We start from the raw sequence: 16,261 nt of genomic DNA on the forward strand, positions 1-16,261 counted from the left end.
TCTCCACTGATGGTGTTCATGGCAGCTCCAATCTCTTCTTTCTTCCTGTTGAGATCCTTCCTCAAAAGTTCCAGTTCCTTTCTTTCTACCAGTACACTGTTCTTACTGGTTTCCAGTTCTTGTGTTTGTCTTTTGAACTCTTCTTCCTTGCGTTGTTGTTCTTCTTGTTTTAAGATAATCATGTTCATGACATTGTCAAGATTGTCTCTTTCTTTCTGAAGCTGAAGGGTCAGATCTTTAATGTTGGTTTTCTCTCTGTTGATCTCATCAAACTGACTGTCTGCATGTTCTTTCTTCTGTTGTAGCTCAGTCTTTGTGATTTCCAGTTTGTCTTTTTCCTCTTTTAGATCTTGTATCACTTGTTCTAATATGTCACTTTGTTTCAGGATGTCACACCTCATCAGCTCCATTTCCAGTTTCTCTTTGTTCATCATCTCACTCTCTCTATCCAGATCCTCTCTGTCTTGCTTCTGCCCTGCCTTTAGTTCTATAAGATGTGTCTTTTCCAACTCAGCCTCTTGTTTCAGTCGTTTGGCCATTTCTTGTCTTTGCATTACAATTTCTGACAACATACTCTTCAACCCTTCTTTTTCTCTCTCTAATATCTCAGTGTAAGATGACATATTTTCCTTCAGTTTATCCAGAGCCTCATGCTTTTGCTCCAAAACACTCAACAGTTTCAGTAAGTCTTCATTGTTTTGTTCCAGTCTCATGATTTTGTTTTTCACGTCTTCACTCATCCTTTCATTCAGCTGTTGCAGTTTTTCCCTCAGATGTTCTAGAGATTTAATTTCATTCAAGAGTTGATCTCTCTTATTGTCAGCTCAGACCTTTCTCCTTCCATTCTGTCCTTTTCATTCTCGAGCCTTCGTCTGTCCATGTCAGTACTACTCTTCATCTGATTGAGTTGTTCTCTCTCTCCACTGATTGTGTTCATGGCAGCTTCAATCTCTTCTTTCTTCCTGTTGAGATCCTTCCTCAAAAGTTCCAGTTCCTTTCTTTCTACCAGTACACTGTTCTTACTGGTTTCCAGTTCTTGTGTTTGTCTTTTGAACTCTTCTTCCTTGAGTTGTTGTTGTTCTTGTTTTAAGGCAATCATGTTCATGATATTGTCAAGTTTGTCTCTTTCTTTCTGAAGCTGAAGGGTCAGATCTTTAATGTTGGTTTTCTCTCTGTTGATCTCATCAAACTGACTGTCTGCATGTTCTTTCTTCTGTTGTAGCTCAGTCTTTGTGATTTCCAGTTTGTCTTTTTCCTCTTTTATATCTTGTATCACTTGTTCTAATATGTCACTTTGTTTCAGGATGTCAGACCTCATCAGCTCCAAGTCTAGTTTCTCTTTGTTCATCATCTCATTCTCTCTATCCAGATCCTCTCTGTCTTGCTTCAGCTCTGACTTCAATTTGTAAAGATCTTGTTTGTCCAACTCAAACTTCTGCTTCCATTGATTTTCAACTTCTTCTCTCTGGATGACCATGTCTGACAGTATACCTATCAGACTTTTCTTTTCTCTCTCTAACAGGTCACTGTATCCAGCCAGGTTCTCTTTCTGAACATCTAGAGCTGTAAGCTTTTGTTCCAATACAGTGTACAGCATTAGTACGTCTTGATTGTTTTGTTGTAATCTTTCCATTTTGTTTTTCACGTCTTCACTCATCTTTTCATTTAGCTGTTGTATTTTTTCCCTCAGAGTTTTTAGTGATTTAATTTCATTCAAGAGTTGATCTTCTCTTATTGTTAGCTCAGACCTTTCTCCTTCCATTCTGACCTTTTCTTTCTCGAGCCTTTGTCTGTCCATGTCAGTACTACTCTTCATCTGATTGAGTTGTTCTCTCTCTCCACTGATGGTGTTCATGGCAGCTCCAATCTCTTCTTTCTTCCTGTTGAGATCCTTCCTCAAAAGTTCCAGTTCCTTTCTTTCTACCAGTACACTGTTCTTACTGGTTTCCAGTTCTTGTGTTTGTCTTTTGAACTCTTCTTCCTTGCGTTGTTGTTGTTCTTGTTTTAAGGTAATCATGTTCATGACATTGTCAAGTTTGTCTCTTTCTTTCTGAAGCTGAAGGGTCAGATCTTTAATGTTGGTTTTCTCTCTGTTGATCTCATCAAACTGACTGTCTGCATGTTCTTTCTTCTGTTGTAGCTCAGTCTTTGTGATTTCCAGTTTGTCTTTTTCCTCTTTTATATCTTGTATCACTTGTTCTAATATGTCACTTTGTTTGGGGATGTCAGGCCTCATCAGCTCCATTTCCAGTTTCTCTTTGTTCATCATCTCACTCTCTCTATCCAGATCCTCTCTGTCTTGTTTCTGCCCTGCCTTTAGTTCTATAAGATGTGTCTTTTCCAACTCAGCCTCTTGTTTCAGTCGTTTGGCCATTTCTTGTCTTTGCATGACAATTTCTGACAACATACTCTTCAACCCTTCTTTTTCTCTCTCTAATATCTCAGTGTAAGATGACATATTTTCCTTCAGTTTATCCAGAGCCTCATGCTTTTGCTCCAAAACACTCAACAGCTTCAGTAAGTCTTCATTGTTTTGTTCCAGTCTCATGATTTTGTTTTTCACGTCTTCACTCATCCTTTCATTCAGCTGTTGCAGTTTTTCCCTCAGATGTTCTAGAGATTTCATTTCATTCAAGAGTTGATCTTCTCTTATTGTTAGCTCAGACCTTTCTCCTTCCATTCTGACCTTTTCTTTCTCGAGCCTTTGTCTGTCCATGTCAGTACTACTCTTCATCTGATTGAGTTGTTCTCTCTCTCCACTGATGGTGTTCATGGCAGCTCCAATCTCTTCTTTCTTCCTGTTGAGATCCTTCCTCAAAAGTTCCAGTTCCTTTCTTTCTACCAGTACACTGTTCTTACTGGTTTCCAGTTCTTGTGTTTGTCTTTTGAACTCTTCTTCCTTGAGTTGTTGTTGTTCTTGTTTTAAGGTAATCATGTTCATGATATTGTCATGATTGTCTCTTTCTTTCTGAAGCTGAAGGGTCAGATCTTTAATGTTGGTTTTCTCTCTGTTGATCTCATCAAACTGACTGTCTGCATGTTCTTTCTTCTGTTGTAGCTCAGTCTTTGTGATTTCCAGTTTGTCTTTTTCCTCTTTTATATCTTGTATCGCTTGTTCTAATATGTCACTTTGTTTCAGGATGTCAGACCTCATCAGCTCCATGTCCAGTTTCTCTTTGTTCATCATCTCTTTCTCTCTATCCAGATCCTCTCTGTCTTGCTTCAGCTCTGACTTCAATTTGTAAAGATCTTGTTTGTCCAACTCAAACTTCTGCTTCCATTGATTTTCAACGTCTTCTCTCTGGATGACCATGTCTGACAGTATACCTATCAGACTTTTCTTTTCTCTCTCTAACAGGTCACTGTATCCAGCCAGGTTCTCTTTCTGAACATCTAGAGCTGTAAGCTTTTGTTCCAATACAGTGTACAGCATTAGTATGTCTTGATTGTTTTGTTGTAATCTTTCCATTTTGTTTTTCATGTCTTCACTCATCTTTTCATTTAGCTGTTGTATTTTTTCCCTTAGAGTTTTTAGTGATTTAATTTCATTCAAGAGTTGATCTTCTCTTATTGTTAGCTCAGACCTTTCTCCTTCCATTCTGACCTTTTCTTTCTCGAGCCTTTGTCTGTCCATGTCAGTACTACTCTTCATCTGATTGAGTTGTTCTCTCTCTCCACTGATGGTGTTCATGGCAGCTCCAATCTCTTCTTTCTTCCTGTTGAGATCCTTCCTCAAAAGTTCCAGTTCCTTTCTTTCTACCAGTACACTGTTCTTACTGGTTTCCAGTTCTTGTGTTTGTCTTTTGAACTCTTCTTCCTTGCGTTGTTGTTCTTCTTGTTTTAAGGTAATCATGTTCATGACATTGTCAAGATTGTCTCTTTCTTTCTGAAGCTGAAGGGTCAGATCTTTAATGTTGGTTTTCTCTCTGTTGATCTCATCAAACTGACTGTCTGCATGTTCTTTCTTCTGTTGTAGCTCAGTCTTTGTGATTTCCAGTTTGTCTTTTTCCTCTTTTAGATCTTGTATCACTTGTTCTAATATGTCACTTTGTTTCAGGATGTCAGACCTCATCAGCTCCATTTCCAGTTTATCTTTGTTCATCATCTCACTCTCTCTATCCAGATCCTCTCTGTCTTGTTTCTGCCCTGCCTTTAGTTCTATAAGATGTGTCTTTTCCAACTCAGCCTCTTGTTTCAGTCGTTTGGCCATTTCTTGTCTTTGCATGACAATTTCTGACAACATACTCTTCAACCCTTCTTTTTCTCTCTCTAATATCTCAGTGTAAGATGACATATTTTCCTTCAGTTTATCCAGAGCCTCATGCTTTTGCTCCAAAACACTCAACAGCTTCAGTAAGTCTTCATTGTTTTGTTCCAGTCTCATGATTTTGTTTTTCACGTCTTCACTCATCCTTTCATTCAGCTGTTGCAGTTTTTCCCTCAGATTTTCTAGTGATTTAATTTCATTCAAGAGTTGATCTTCTCTTATTGTTAGCTCAGACCTTTCTCCTTCCATTCTGACCTTTTCATTCTCGAGCCTTTGTCTGTCCATGTCAGTACTACTCTTCATCTGATTGAGTTGTTCTCTCTCTCCACTGATGGTGTTCATGGCAGCTCCAATCTCTTCTTTCTTCCTGTTGAGATCCTTCCTCAAAAGTTCCAGTTCCTTTCTTTCTACCAGTACACTGTTCTTACTGGTTTCCAGTTCTTGTGTTTGTCTTTTGAACTCTTCTTCCTTGAGTTGTTGTTGTTCTTGTTTTAAGGTAATCATGTTCATGATATTGTCAAGTTTGTCCCTTTCTTTCTGAAGCTGAAGGGTCAGATCTTTAATGTTGGTTTTCTCTCTGTTGATCTCATCAAACTGACTGTCTGCATGTTCTTTCTTCTGTTGTAGCTCAGTCTTTGTGATTTCCAGTTTGTCTTTTTCCTCTTTTATATCTTGTATCACTTGTTCTAATATGTCACTTTGTTTCAGGATGTCAGACCTCATCAGCTCCAAGTCCAGTCTCTCTTTGTTCATCATCTCATTCTCTCTATCCAGATCCTCTCTGTCTTGCTTCAGCTCTGACTTCAATTTGTAAAGATCTTGTTTGTCCAACTCAAACTTCTGCTTCCATTGATTTTCAACTTCTTCTCTCTGGATGACCATGTCTGACAGTATACCTATCAGACTTTCTTTTCTCTCTCTAACAGGTCACTGTATCCAGCCAGGTTCTCTTTCTGAACATCTAGAGCTGTAAGCTTTTGTTCCAATACAGTGTACAGCATTAGTACGTCTTGATTGTTTTGTTGTAATCTTTCCATTTTGTTTTTCACGTCTTCACTCATCCTTTCATTTAGCTGTTGTATTTTTTCCCTCAGAGTTTTTAGTGATTTAATTTCATTCAAGAGTTGATCTTCTCTTATTGTTAGCTCAGACCTTTCTCCTTCCATTCTGACCTTTTCTTTCTCGAGCCTTTGTCTGTCCATGTCAGTACTACTCTTCATCTGATTGAGTTGTTCTCTCTCTCCACTGATAGTGTTCATGGCAGCTCCAATCTCTTCTTTCTTCCTGTTGAGATCCTTCCTCAAAAGTTCCAGTTCCTTTCTTTCTACCAGTACACTGTTCTTACTGGTTTCCAGTTCTTGTGTTTGTCTTTTGAACTCTTCTTCCTTGAGTTGTTGTTGTTCTTGTTTTAAGGTAATCATGTTCATGATATTGTCAAGTTTGTCTCTTTCTTTCTGAAGCTGAAGGGTCAGATCTTTAATGTTGGTTTTCTCTCTGTTGATCTCATCAAACTGACTGTCTGCATGTTCTTTCTTCTGTTGTAGCTCAGTCTTTGTGATTTCCAGTTTGTCTTTTTCCTCTTTTAGATCTTGTATCACTTGTTCTAATATATCACTTTGTTTGGGGATGTCAGGCCTCAACAGCTCCATTTCCAGTTTCTCTTTGTTCATCATCTCACTCTCTCTATCCAGATCCTCTTTGTCTTGCTTCTGCCCTGCCTTTAGTTCTATAAGATGTGTCTTTTCCAACTCAGCCTCTTGTTTCAGTCGTTTGGCCATTTCTTGTCTTTGCATGACAATTTCTGACAACATACTCTTCAACCCTTCTTTTTCTCTCTCTAATATCTCAGTGTAAGATGACATATTTTCCTTCAGTTTATCCAGAGCCTCATGCTTTTGCTCCAAAACACTCAACAGCTTCAGTAAGTCTTCATTGTTTTGTTCCAGTCTCATGATTTTGTTTTTCACGTCTTCACTCATCCTTTCATTCAGCTGTTGCAGTTTTTCCCTCAGATTTTCTAGAGATTTAATTTCATTCAAGAGTTGATCTTCTCTTATTGTCAGCTCAGACCTTTCTCCTTCCATTCTGTCCTTTTCATTCTCGAGCCTTCGTCTGTCCATGTCAGTACAACTCTTCATCTGATTGAGTTGTTCTCTCTCTCCACTGATGGTGTTCATGGCAGCTCCAATCACTTCTTTCTTCCTGTTGAGATCCTTCCTCAAAAGTTCCAGTTCCTTTCTTTCTACCAGTACACTGTTCTTACTGGTTTCCAGTTCTTGTGTTTGTCTTTTGAACTCTTCTTCCTTGCGTTGTTGTTCTTCTTGTTTTAAGGTAATCATGTTCATGACATTGTCAAGTTTATCTCTTTCTGTCTGAAGCTGAAGGGTCAGATCTTTAATGTTGGTTTTCTCTCTGTTGATCTCATCAAACTGACTGTCTGCATGTTCTTTCTTCTGTTGTAGCTCAGTCTTTGTGATTTCCAGTTTGTCTTTTTCCTCTTTTATATCTTGTATCACTTGTTCTAATATGTCACTTTGTTTGGGGATGTCAGGCCTCATCAGCTCCATTTCCAGTTTCTCTTTGTTCATCATCTCACTCTCTCTATCCAGATCCTCTCTGTCTTGTTTCTGCCCTGCCTTTAGTTCTATAAGATGTGTCTTTTCCAACTCAGCCTCTTGTTTCAGTCGTTTGGCCATTTCTTGTCTTTGCATGACAATTTCTGACAACATACTCTTCAACCCTTCTTTTTCTCTCTCTAATATCTCAGTGTAAGATGACATATTTTCCTTCAGTTTATCCAGAGCCTCATGCTTTTGCTCCAAAACACTCAACAGTTTCAGTAAGTCTTCATTGTTTTGTTCCAGTCTCATGATTTTGTTTTTCACGTCTTCACTCATCCTTTCATTCAGCTGTTGCAGTTTTTCCCTCAGATTTTCTAGAGATTTAATTTCATTCAAGAGTTGATCTTCTCTTATTGTCAGCTCAGACCTTTCTCCTTCCATTCTGTCCTTTTCATTCTCGAGCCTTCGTCTGTCCATGTCAGTACTACTCTTCATCTGATTGAGTTGTTCTCTCTCTCCACTGATTGTGTTCATGGCAGCTTCAATCTCTTCTTTCTTCCTGTTGATATCCTTCCTCAAAAGTTCCAGTTCATTTCTTTCTACCAGTACACTGTTCTTAGTGGTTTCCAGTTCTTGTGTTTGTCTTTTGAACTCTTCTTCCTTGAGTTGTTGTTGTTCTTGTTTTAAGGCAATCATGTTCATGATATTGTCAAGTTTGTCTCTTTCTTTCTGAAGCTGAAGGGTCAGATCTTTAATGTTGGTTTTCTCTCTGTTGATCTCATCAAACTGACTGTCTGCATGTTCTTTCTTCTGTTGTAGCTCAGTCTTTGTGATTTCCAGTTTGTCTTTTTCCTCTTTTATATCTTGTATCGCTTGTTCTAATATGTCACTTTGTTTCAGGATGTCAGACCTCATCAGCTCCATGTCCAGTTTCTCTTTGTTCATCATCTCTTTCTCTCTATCCAGATCCTCTCTGTCTTGCTTCAGCTCTGACTTCAATTTGTAAAGATCTTGTTTGTCCAACTCAAACTTCTGCTTCCATTGATTTTCAACGTCTTCTCTCTGGATGACCATGTCTGACAGTATACCTATCAGACTTTTCTTTTCTCTCTCTAACAGGTCACTGTATCCAGCCAGGTTCTCTTTCTGAACATCTAGAGCTGTAAGCTTTTGTTCCAATACAGTGTACAGCATTAGTATGTCTTGATTGTTTTGTTGTAATCTTTCCATTTTGTTTTTCACGTCTTCACTCATCTTTTCATTTAGCTGTTGTATTTTTTCCCTCAGAGTTTTTAGTGATTTAATTTCATTCAAGAGTTGATCTTCTCTTATTGTTAGCTCAGACCTTTCTCCTTCCATTCTGACCTTTTCTTTCTCGAGCCTTTGTCTGTCCATGTCAGTACTACTCTTCATCTGATTGAGTTGTTCTCTCTCTCCACTGATGGTGTTCATGGCAGCTTCTATTTCTTCTTTCTTCCTGTTGAGATCCTTCCTCAAAAGTTCCAGTTCCTTTCTTTCTACCAGTACACTGTTCTTACTGGTTTCCAGTTCTTGTGTTTGTCTTTTGAACTCTTCTTCCTTGCGTTGTTGTTCTTCTTGTTTTAAGGTAATCATGTTCATGACATTGTCAAGTTTATCTCTTTCTGTCTGAAGCTGAAGGGTCAGATCTTTAATGTTGATTTTCTCTCTGTTGATCTCATCACACTGATTGTCTGCATGTTCTTTCTTCAGTTGTAGCTCAGTCTTTGTGATTTCCAGTTTGTCTTTTTCCTGTTTTATATCTTGTATCACTTGTTCTAATATGTCACTTTGTTTCAAGATGTCAGACCTCATCAGCTCCAAGTCTAGTTTCTCTTTACTCATCATCTCACTGCCTCTCTTTTCATTGACCACATCAGACATTCTTTTTATACCTTCTACTTTTAAGACCACAATGTTCTTTGCACCTTTTTCTTTATTTGGTTCCAGTTCTTCTCTTTTTGCCTGCCCAATCTGTTTAAAATGCAGCATGTCATTGTCTTCTTCTTTTTGTTTGATTTCTTCTATCTCTTGAATTTCTTCATGGGTATCATCTTTCATTTTGACAGAGTTAAATTCATGTTCGTTTCTCAATTGAATTGGATCTGGAATGTTTGTGGCTATTGCCATCCTGGACTCTTTCATTACATCTTTTCTCCTGTCATTTTTTCTTTGCATCTTCAATTTCATGATCTCCAGTTCATCCCTCTCTCTGTTAATTCTCTCAAGTCGCTGGTCGAGCTCTTTCTTTCTCTTTTGTGTCTCCCTCTTGAGGACGTCTTTTTCTCCTTTGACCTCAGCCCACATCTTTTTACCTTCCTGCTCTTTGCGAATGCCTTTTCTGATCAGCTGTTGATTTTCTTTTTTGCTGATCTCCAACTCAGTCTTCAACACTTGCATCTCTCTTCTTTCTCTTTTGACATATTCTAGTCTGATTTCAAGCTCCTGTTTTTGTTTTTGGATATCGTCCCTTATGTGGAGCATTTCATCCATCTCTGCTTTTGCTTTTATTGTCATTTTTTCAAAGTCCGTCTTTAGCTGATATTTTATGCGGCTCATGTTGCCTTTTACAGTGCTGTTCTGAGCTTTTAATGCTTTGAGCCCTTCTTTTTGTTTCCCTAAATGAACATTTACTTTTTCCAGAATTCCCATTTCCCTCCTAATTATTTCCAAGTGTATATACATCTTTTGTCTCCAGTTTTGAAGGTCAATAATGGAATCTGTGAATTTTGAGCTTTGGTGTATTATTTCAACTTTCTCCTTGATGCTTTTGACCTCTTGCTGTTCCAGGCTTTTTTTATCATGTTCTCTGTTTACTTGGAGAAAAGTAGTCTGGTCTTTAATTCTCTGCTTTTCCTCAGCCAGTTCCTCCTCCTGCCGTTGCAGTTTTATCCTTAACATGTCTGACTCATCCCTCTCTCTCAAGGTTTCTTCCAGTCTTTGGTCTAATTCTCTTCTTCTCTTTTTAGTTTCTCTCCTCAGTACCTCCTTTTCTCTTTGTATGTAATTCATCGTTATTTCACATTCCTCCTTTTTTCGCCTGCTTTTTCTAAATATCTGTTCACTTTCTTTTTTCTTTATTTCCAGCTCTGACTTCAGCAGCTCCATTTCTCTTATATGTCTTTTGGTCATTTGCACTTTGTCATCAAGCTCCTGTTTCTGTCTTTCTACTCTCTCTCTTAAATGGTTCATCTCATGTATTTCTGCCTCAGCTTTTTGTCTTTCTATTCCCACATTCTCCCTCTCGACTAGAATCTGTCGTTTCAGAATATCAATCTCTTCTCTTTCAATCTTTTGTTTTACTTGCTCACTTAAGGCCTTTTTAAGTTGTTCAGTTTCACAGTTTTTCTGATCCAAACTGTCCATTGTCAGTTTTATATTCTTCTCCAGTGTCTCCTTTTCTGATTTGAGTCTTACAATTTCATTTTCCATTTCCTCCATTTCTTTGCCCATTCTGTTCTTTGTCATTGTGTCCTGTTCTGTATCTGTTTCTGCTCTGTCAGTTTTCTTTATGTCTCCCTTCTCTCTCTCAGTACTTTCCAAGGTAGATTCTCTATCCTTTGTCTGCATGTTTTCAGTGTTACATTTTTTAAGGTCTGCTCTTTCCTGCGATATTAAAGGATGGATGTTTTCCAGGTCTTGTTTTGTATCATGAATCTTATAGTTCAGGTCCTCCAACTGTCTCCATTTTTCTTCGGCCTCCTTCAAAATAACCTCTATGTCTTTACTTTTCTGTCTAGTTTTAGCAGCAATTTTCTGAGCAGTGCTCTTAACTTTTTCCAATTTCTCAAACGTCTGCTCATTCACTTCAGTTTGTCTCTGCATTTTTATTTTTAAAATGTCGAATTCATCTCTCTCTCTCAAAGATTTATCTAACCTCTGATCGAGTTGTCTTCTCTGCTTTTTCGCTGCAGTTCTCATTAATTTCATGTTGCTCATTTCTTCTTTCAGATGCATTTCACGTTTCCTCATTTCAGTTGTTACCAGTTTCAAAAGCTCTTGGAATTGTTTCATGTCTTGTAGCAATCCTTCAGTTTCACTGTCTTTATCCTTATGATCCTTGTTGATATTCATTTCTTCAGCCTGGTTTTCAAGTTGTAGGTTTACTATTTTTATAATTTCTTGTGTTCTATAAATCTCTGCCCTGAGTCTTTGTATATGAGCACTTCCTGTGCCCATTTTATCAGAACCTCCATCTATCTCCTCAGTATGTGTCTGTATATTATCTCCTGACTCCTGACCTTGTTTTTGCTTCTGAACATCATTAATACCATCTTGTTTCACCTTATTTCCAATCTCCTGGTTTAGTATTTTCACTTCATATTTAATTACTTCATGTTTAAAAACATTGGTGCTTTCCCAGACTGTAATTTGTAACCCATTTTCAGTCTCTGGTTTCTGGCTCTGTAGGTCATTTATTTCCATAATGAGCCTTTTAATCTCTTGATTTTTTTCCTCCATGTTCCCCATAGCATACTTTATTTGCTCCCGTATCTTCTCCTCTCTCTCCTTGAGTTTGGACATCTGCTTTTCCACTTCTTCCACTTCTCTTACATTAATCACTAATTCTGTCTGATCATCATCCATTGATGTTTCTTCATGAATTTCTGTCTGCATCTGTAGGAAAACATTGTGCTCTTCCTTCTTGTCCACTGCAAAAATATTGAGTTCTTCTCTCTGTTTATGCTTTAAATGCATATGCTCCTGATCTTTTATTTCTTCCCTTTGATGCTGGTCTTCTAATGTTATAGATTGTTGCAAAGACATGGACTCATTTGTACTTTCATCTTCTACTCCTTCTTTGTCTGTCTGTTTGTCTGTGGTCTGAATTTCAAATGTTTGATCTTCGAGAGGGTCTTGGTCAGTTTCTTTCCATGGTTCTTGAAGTTTAGATGTTTTTCCTAAGAAAGTCTTTTTGATTGCAGATTCAGTCATTATCCATTTGCTGACCTGAGTTTTCATGGAAGTCATCTTATCCTTCACCAAAAAATATAATAAGTAATTGTAATTAGTTAGTAAAAGTTAGGTCAACAATCCAAATAACTCCCCTTGTCTTAATTTTGTGACATTCTTTTTCATCATTGGTTATAATAATAGTGAGTACTTCCTTAAGTTAAAATCATGGAAAGGCAACTTAACATGTTTCTCTAATGTCCTGGAGGCCTCATGGTTGTGGTTAGGGATCTTTCAGAATCTTATTTTTTTTAGTATTAAAATTTACAAAGAACACATAAGAAGTCAAAAAGAGACTTAATGTATATATGTGAATATCTAGTTCAGATGCATGATGTAATGAATTTAAACAATTTTGAAGTGGGGAAATAATAATAATATAAGGTTTGGACAAAGTTTTTTTTTTTTATTTTTTTTTTTTTATACCTTTATTTAACCAGGAGGTCCCATTGAGATTCAGAATCTCTTTTACAAGAGAGACCTGGCCAAGGTAGCAGCCAAATCACACAAGTGCATACATAACAAACACCAAATTACATTTTCACGATAAAAGAAATACAAAAAGTTGAGTCATATCACTATTACATATTTCAAAGGATAGGAAGGTCTTTTGATATTCCTTTTTTTGTACTCTTACAATCCCATGTGCAGACTCAAATCAACAACGGATTAAGTGAGCCCCACTGGGCACTGGGTGACATGTTCCTTTATTACCATGAACACACACACTGATGTAAGAAAGTATATATGCAAGGTGTTTTTAAAGATGTACATCTTCAGTAGGAACCAATGGGATTGGGGCTGAAAGCCACAGAGTAGGGAAGTCAAACAGTAAAGAGAGACAGAATAACATATTGTTGATTTAGCTCTTTTCATGGAATTTATCTACAATAACAAAATGTATATAGAATATATTTAGAGAGACTATATCTAGCCTTAATTCAAAATCCTGCAGTATACCAGATTTTCCTTTTGCACCATTGTCTTAGATCAAGCTAGCTAAGCCTATATTGACTCTTATATTATCCCTGATTGACATATGCTTACTGTAGTCAAAGTTGCTTTACCCTTAGATTAAATTACTGCATTACTTAAAACTTCAAAAGCTGAGCTCTACACACAATCCTAAAATGCTTTGACAGATGCACATAACTTTAAAGCTCCAGCTGTAATTTTTTTTAGTTGATTCTTAGCAAAAAACCCTTTGTTCTTTCACAAATATGTGCTCATTCATGTGTAATTACTTCCACCAACTCAAGAATCAAAGTATTCTCATATGCATAGAATCTGCCATTTAGAATCATTCAGAATACATACGAGCAAGTTGCTTGAATGACGGCCGCCATGTTGCGCCTCCATCTTTAAAATACATTAGCCAAAGAGAGACATACCTCTGCCTTTCACGCTTTTCACTCAGTGGCACTGACTGTGACGAATGCCAGGGAGGGAGGGGGAGAAGATACTTGCAACTGACGGCAGATTTGAAAACCTGTTGAAAATGGAGGATTGTGCCTATTCTCGAGGACATGTAACGGAGTCGCCAAGGAAGTTAAAAAGAGAATTAAAACGAACCGCGACAGGCAAAACAACAAGACCAAAGTTAATATTGGAGTGACTTTTCCAAGATGGAAAGAGCTCATAAAGAGCAAGGATTTTAAAATGGACACCGAAGTTGCCTGCTTTCTTCTCGACAAGTAATTCTTCCTATTTGTGTAAATTCGAAGTTTTATAGTTGCTACTTGCTTGGCTAACTATAGCATGGTTGTGCATAACGCTAGAACGACATCTAGGATACTTTTCCTCTCGACAATGATAAAAAAGGATTGCCTACCTTGTAACGTAAATGTAATCATATGTGTCGTGATTTCCCTGGCAGCTCACGTCATGTGCAGTTGTAACACAGACTAGCTACAGTTAGAACAGCTGCGTGTAAACGATGGAGATACGAAGAGCTAATTCCAGTTTCATTGACATGATTGTTCATGCTGCTCAGAGAAATATATTAAAAACACAAACCTCCGTTGCTTCTCTCCTACGCTGTAAACATTGCCTTACACTATTAATCTCATACAATATACAGAATAACAATAGCACTGATACTTTACTAACATTAGCTTGCATATGTTTGGGAACCTGATAGCTCAAGTTAGCAATGAAATGGTACTAAAATAACGTAAAATTATTATTACACTGGAAGGAACATTCACGGACGAAGTCGTACTTCTTGGAATAATACGGTCGCCGTAGGAGTTAGAATACGCTCGGAATGGGGGGGGCTAGAAAGTAATATTCAGTTGGTTGTCATACACAATTTCACCCCTAGATGGGAGAAATTCTTACACAATGTAGCTTTAAAGCCCCCTCCACTCAAAAATGTGTTTTACTTATTGGCACTTAACTTGGATGTTTAAGTTTTATTGTGCAGAACGTATGTGCAGTTTGACAGTAGGGGGGGGCGGTTTTGGACTTGAAGTAGGGGATATGTTTTTTTTCCAACCTAAAACCTAGTTTCCCATGTTTTGTGTCTAAGTGACTAATGGGAACAACAGTCTTTGAAACTGGTCCAGTATTAAGCGGGACAGCCGCGAAACAAGTGCTTGTTTTGCCATTGACATGCTCAGAGTATTGTGTCTGTATAAGTGTATAAGTGTCTGTGTCTGTATAAGTGTCTGGCAACATTATGGAAAGGATCCCTACAGAGATAGACCTTTTTGTTAAAGAGTAAGATCCTTTTTGTTTTACATGAAACAGCCTCGGAATCATTATCGCCAAACCCACCAGACTCCATTTAGATAAACAGTTTTAGCGTATCTAGAGCCAGTTTGTATGTAAATGGGTGAATTAGGGGTTTACTGTATTTCAACCAAACCAGAGTGGTGATTGTTGGAACAACAAGACGAACCACGACGGCTTTTATTAGTTTTATTTTGTTTCTGTCGATTTGAATGTGTATTTTACAATTATAAAATTACTGTTTTTTATGTTTTATTTAATTTATTTTGTTTATTTGGTGATAGCGAATCTGGGGATGTTTTGATGTACTCTTACTCTTTAAAACAGGTTGACCTCTGTAGGAAACCTTTCCATAATGTTGTCAGACACTTATAATCTGAGCATGTCAGTGGTAAAACAATAACTTTTAGTGGACATAAATTGAAGGTGTGCAATTGCCCAATAACTTATATTGTAGCTTGTTTTCGCCCCTACCATCTTGCTTAATATTGGACCAAAAAAAAAAATACAAAGTTACCCTTGAAGACAAAACTGTGACAGGGCTTGGGCTGGTGTAAACCTTTCCAAACCGGTTTGATATCAAGCAAAAAATCAGACCGAATCAGTATAACAAACTTGTCTCAGCCACTCCCAAGTGAGACTGATGAGAGAGCCCACAATGAGTGTAGCGACTCCAGACCACATAGCGGTGGTAATGCACCTCTAAACCATGACTTTTTACCTGCAGTAAGCTTGAACAACCGCTTTGGTTAGGTGTTTTCACTTTGCCTCGTCTTTTTCAGCTCATTTCTCTTATCGGCTTATAATCCGAAATGTTTCCATATCAGCGCTGCAGTTTTAGTTTTCTTTGAGACTTACTCTGCCCAAGATAATTCTTCTCACCCCAAAAAACTTTCTAACAAACAGAACATGTGCCGTTCCCCCTCCCACCACTCAGCAGTGAAGTGCTGTCAGACACTAGCGGCTCCGTTAGTTCGTTCATAAACAAACGTAACTTTATGTTAATCACGTTGACATATTGCTTATTACCAGTGTTAGACAAGCTGAAGTTACTTGGAAAGTGTAGAGAGCTACAAGGTAACATTACTTCACATGAAATGATGCTATACACTGAAACTAACATTAGCCCCCAAATAAATGTAGCAACCTAAGCTAAAGCAATGTGACAAAAGTAGTTTACCACATCAGAGCTATTAGCTCGGGGAAATGCAGCTTGTGTGGATGCTACTGCACTTACGTTACCTAATAAATAAAAGTGCTAAGCTACTGAAAAGCTATTTGATTTATAAAAACTGCAACTTACTGCTTGCAATATAAGTTAGATTTAGCGCATTGACGGCGTCGGTACCGGTTGCTAAAGTAGGCTACTTTTTTATTTGCCAGAAGATGTCATAGTGACAAATGCAGGTTCAGCCGGTTAGCATGAAATCAAACCAGTTTAGCCTTGTACACTGAACCGGTGAAGCCGGAAACTGACCCAACTCTAGTGGTGACAAAATATTAGTCGACTACAATTTAGGAAAAAAAAGATATATTGGAGTGTATCAATGATCTATGCAGTGCAATCAGTGGAATTACCACTGCAGTGGAATGTTTAATCACGATGATTTTTATTCTTCTGCTGAGTCAAATATCAACTTTGAATGAATCAGTGGTTTATTATGAATGTGTCAGGATGTGACCAGACAAGGACAACGAAATTACGAAATTATGTCATCTTTGAAATTAT

At 37.7% G+C, this 16,261-nt stretch overlaps 2 protein-coding genes across 5 annotated transcripts in view; both read right to left on the minus strand.

Annotated features, from left to right (window-relative positions):
- Positions 1-243: 243 nt before the first annotated feature.
- On the minus strand, positions 244-5,164 carry LOC118493018 (trichohyalin-like). Its single transcript, XM_035991058.1, has one exon. The coding sequence runs from the start codon at positions 5,147-5,149 to the stop codon at positions 797-799; it is 4,353 nt and encodes a 1,450-aa protein (XP_035846951.1). The 5' UTR covers positions 5,150-5,164; the 3' UTR covers positions 244-796.
- LOC116058309 (trichohyalin-like) overlaps positions 5,152-16,261 on the minus strand; it is a 37,620-nt gene continuing 26,510 nt past the window's right edge. For all 4 annotated transcript variants that reach the window (XM_035991057.1, XM_031311080.2, XM_031311085.2 and 1 more), the window contains one exon: positions 5,152-11,823. In XM_035991057.1, coding sequence (XP_035846950.1) covers positions 5,167-11,823 — 6,657 coding nt within the window. In that variant the 3' untranslated portion in view covers positions 5,152-5,166. The remainder of the gene's footprint in view (positions 11,824-16,261) is intronic.

Source organism: Sander lucioperca, chromosome 13 (assembly GCF_008315115.2).
Source record: "Sander lucioperca isolate FBNREF2018 chromosome 13, SLUC_FBN_1.2, whole genome shotgun sequence".
In the NCBI taxonomy this organism is placed as follows: domain Eukaryota; kingdom Metazoa; phylum Chordata; class Actinopteri; order Perciformes; family Percidae; genus Sander; species Sander lucioperca.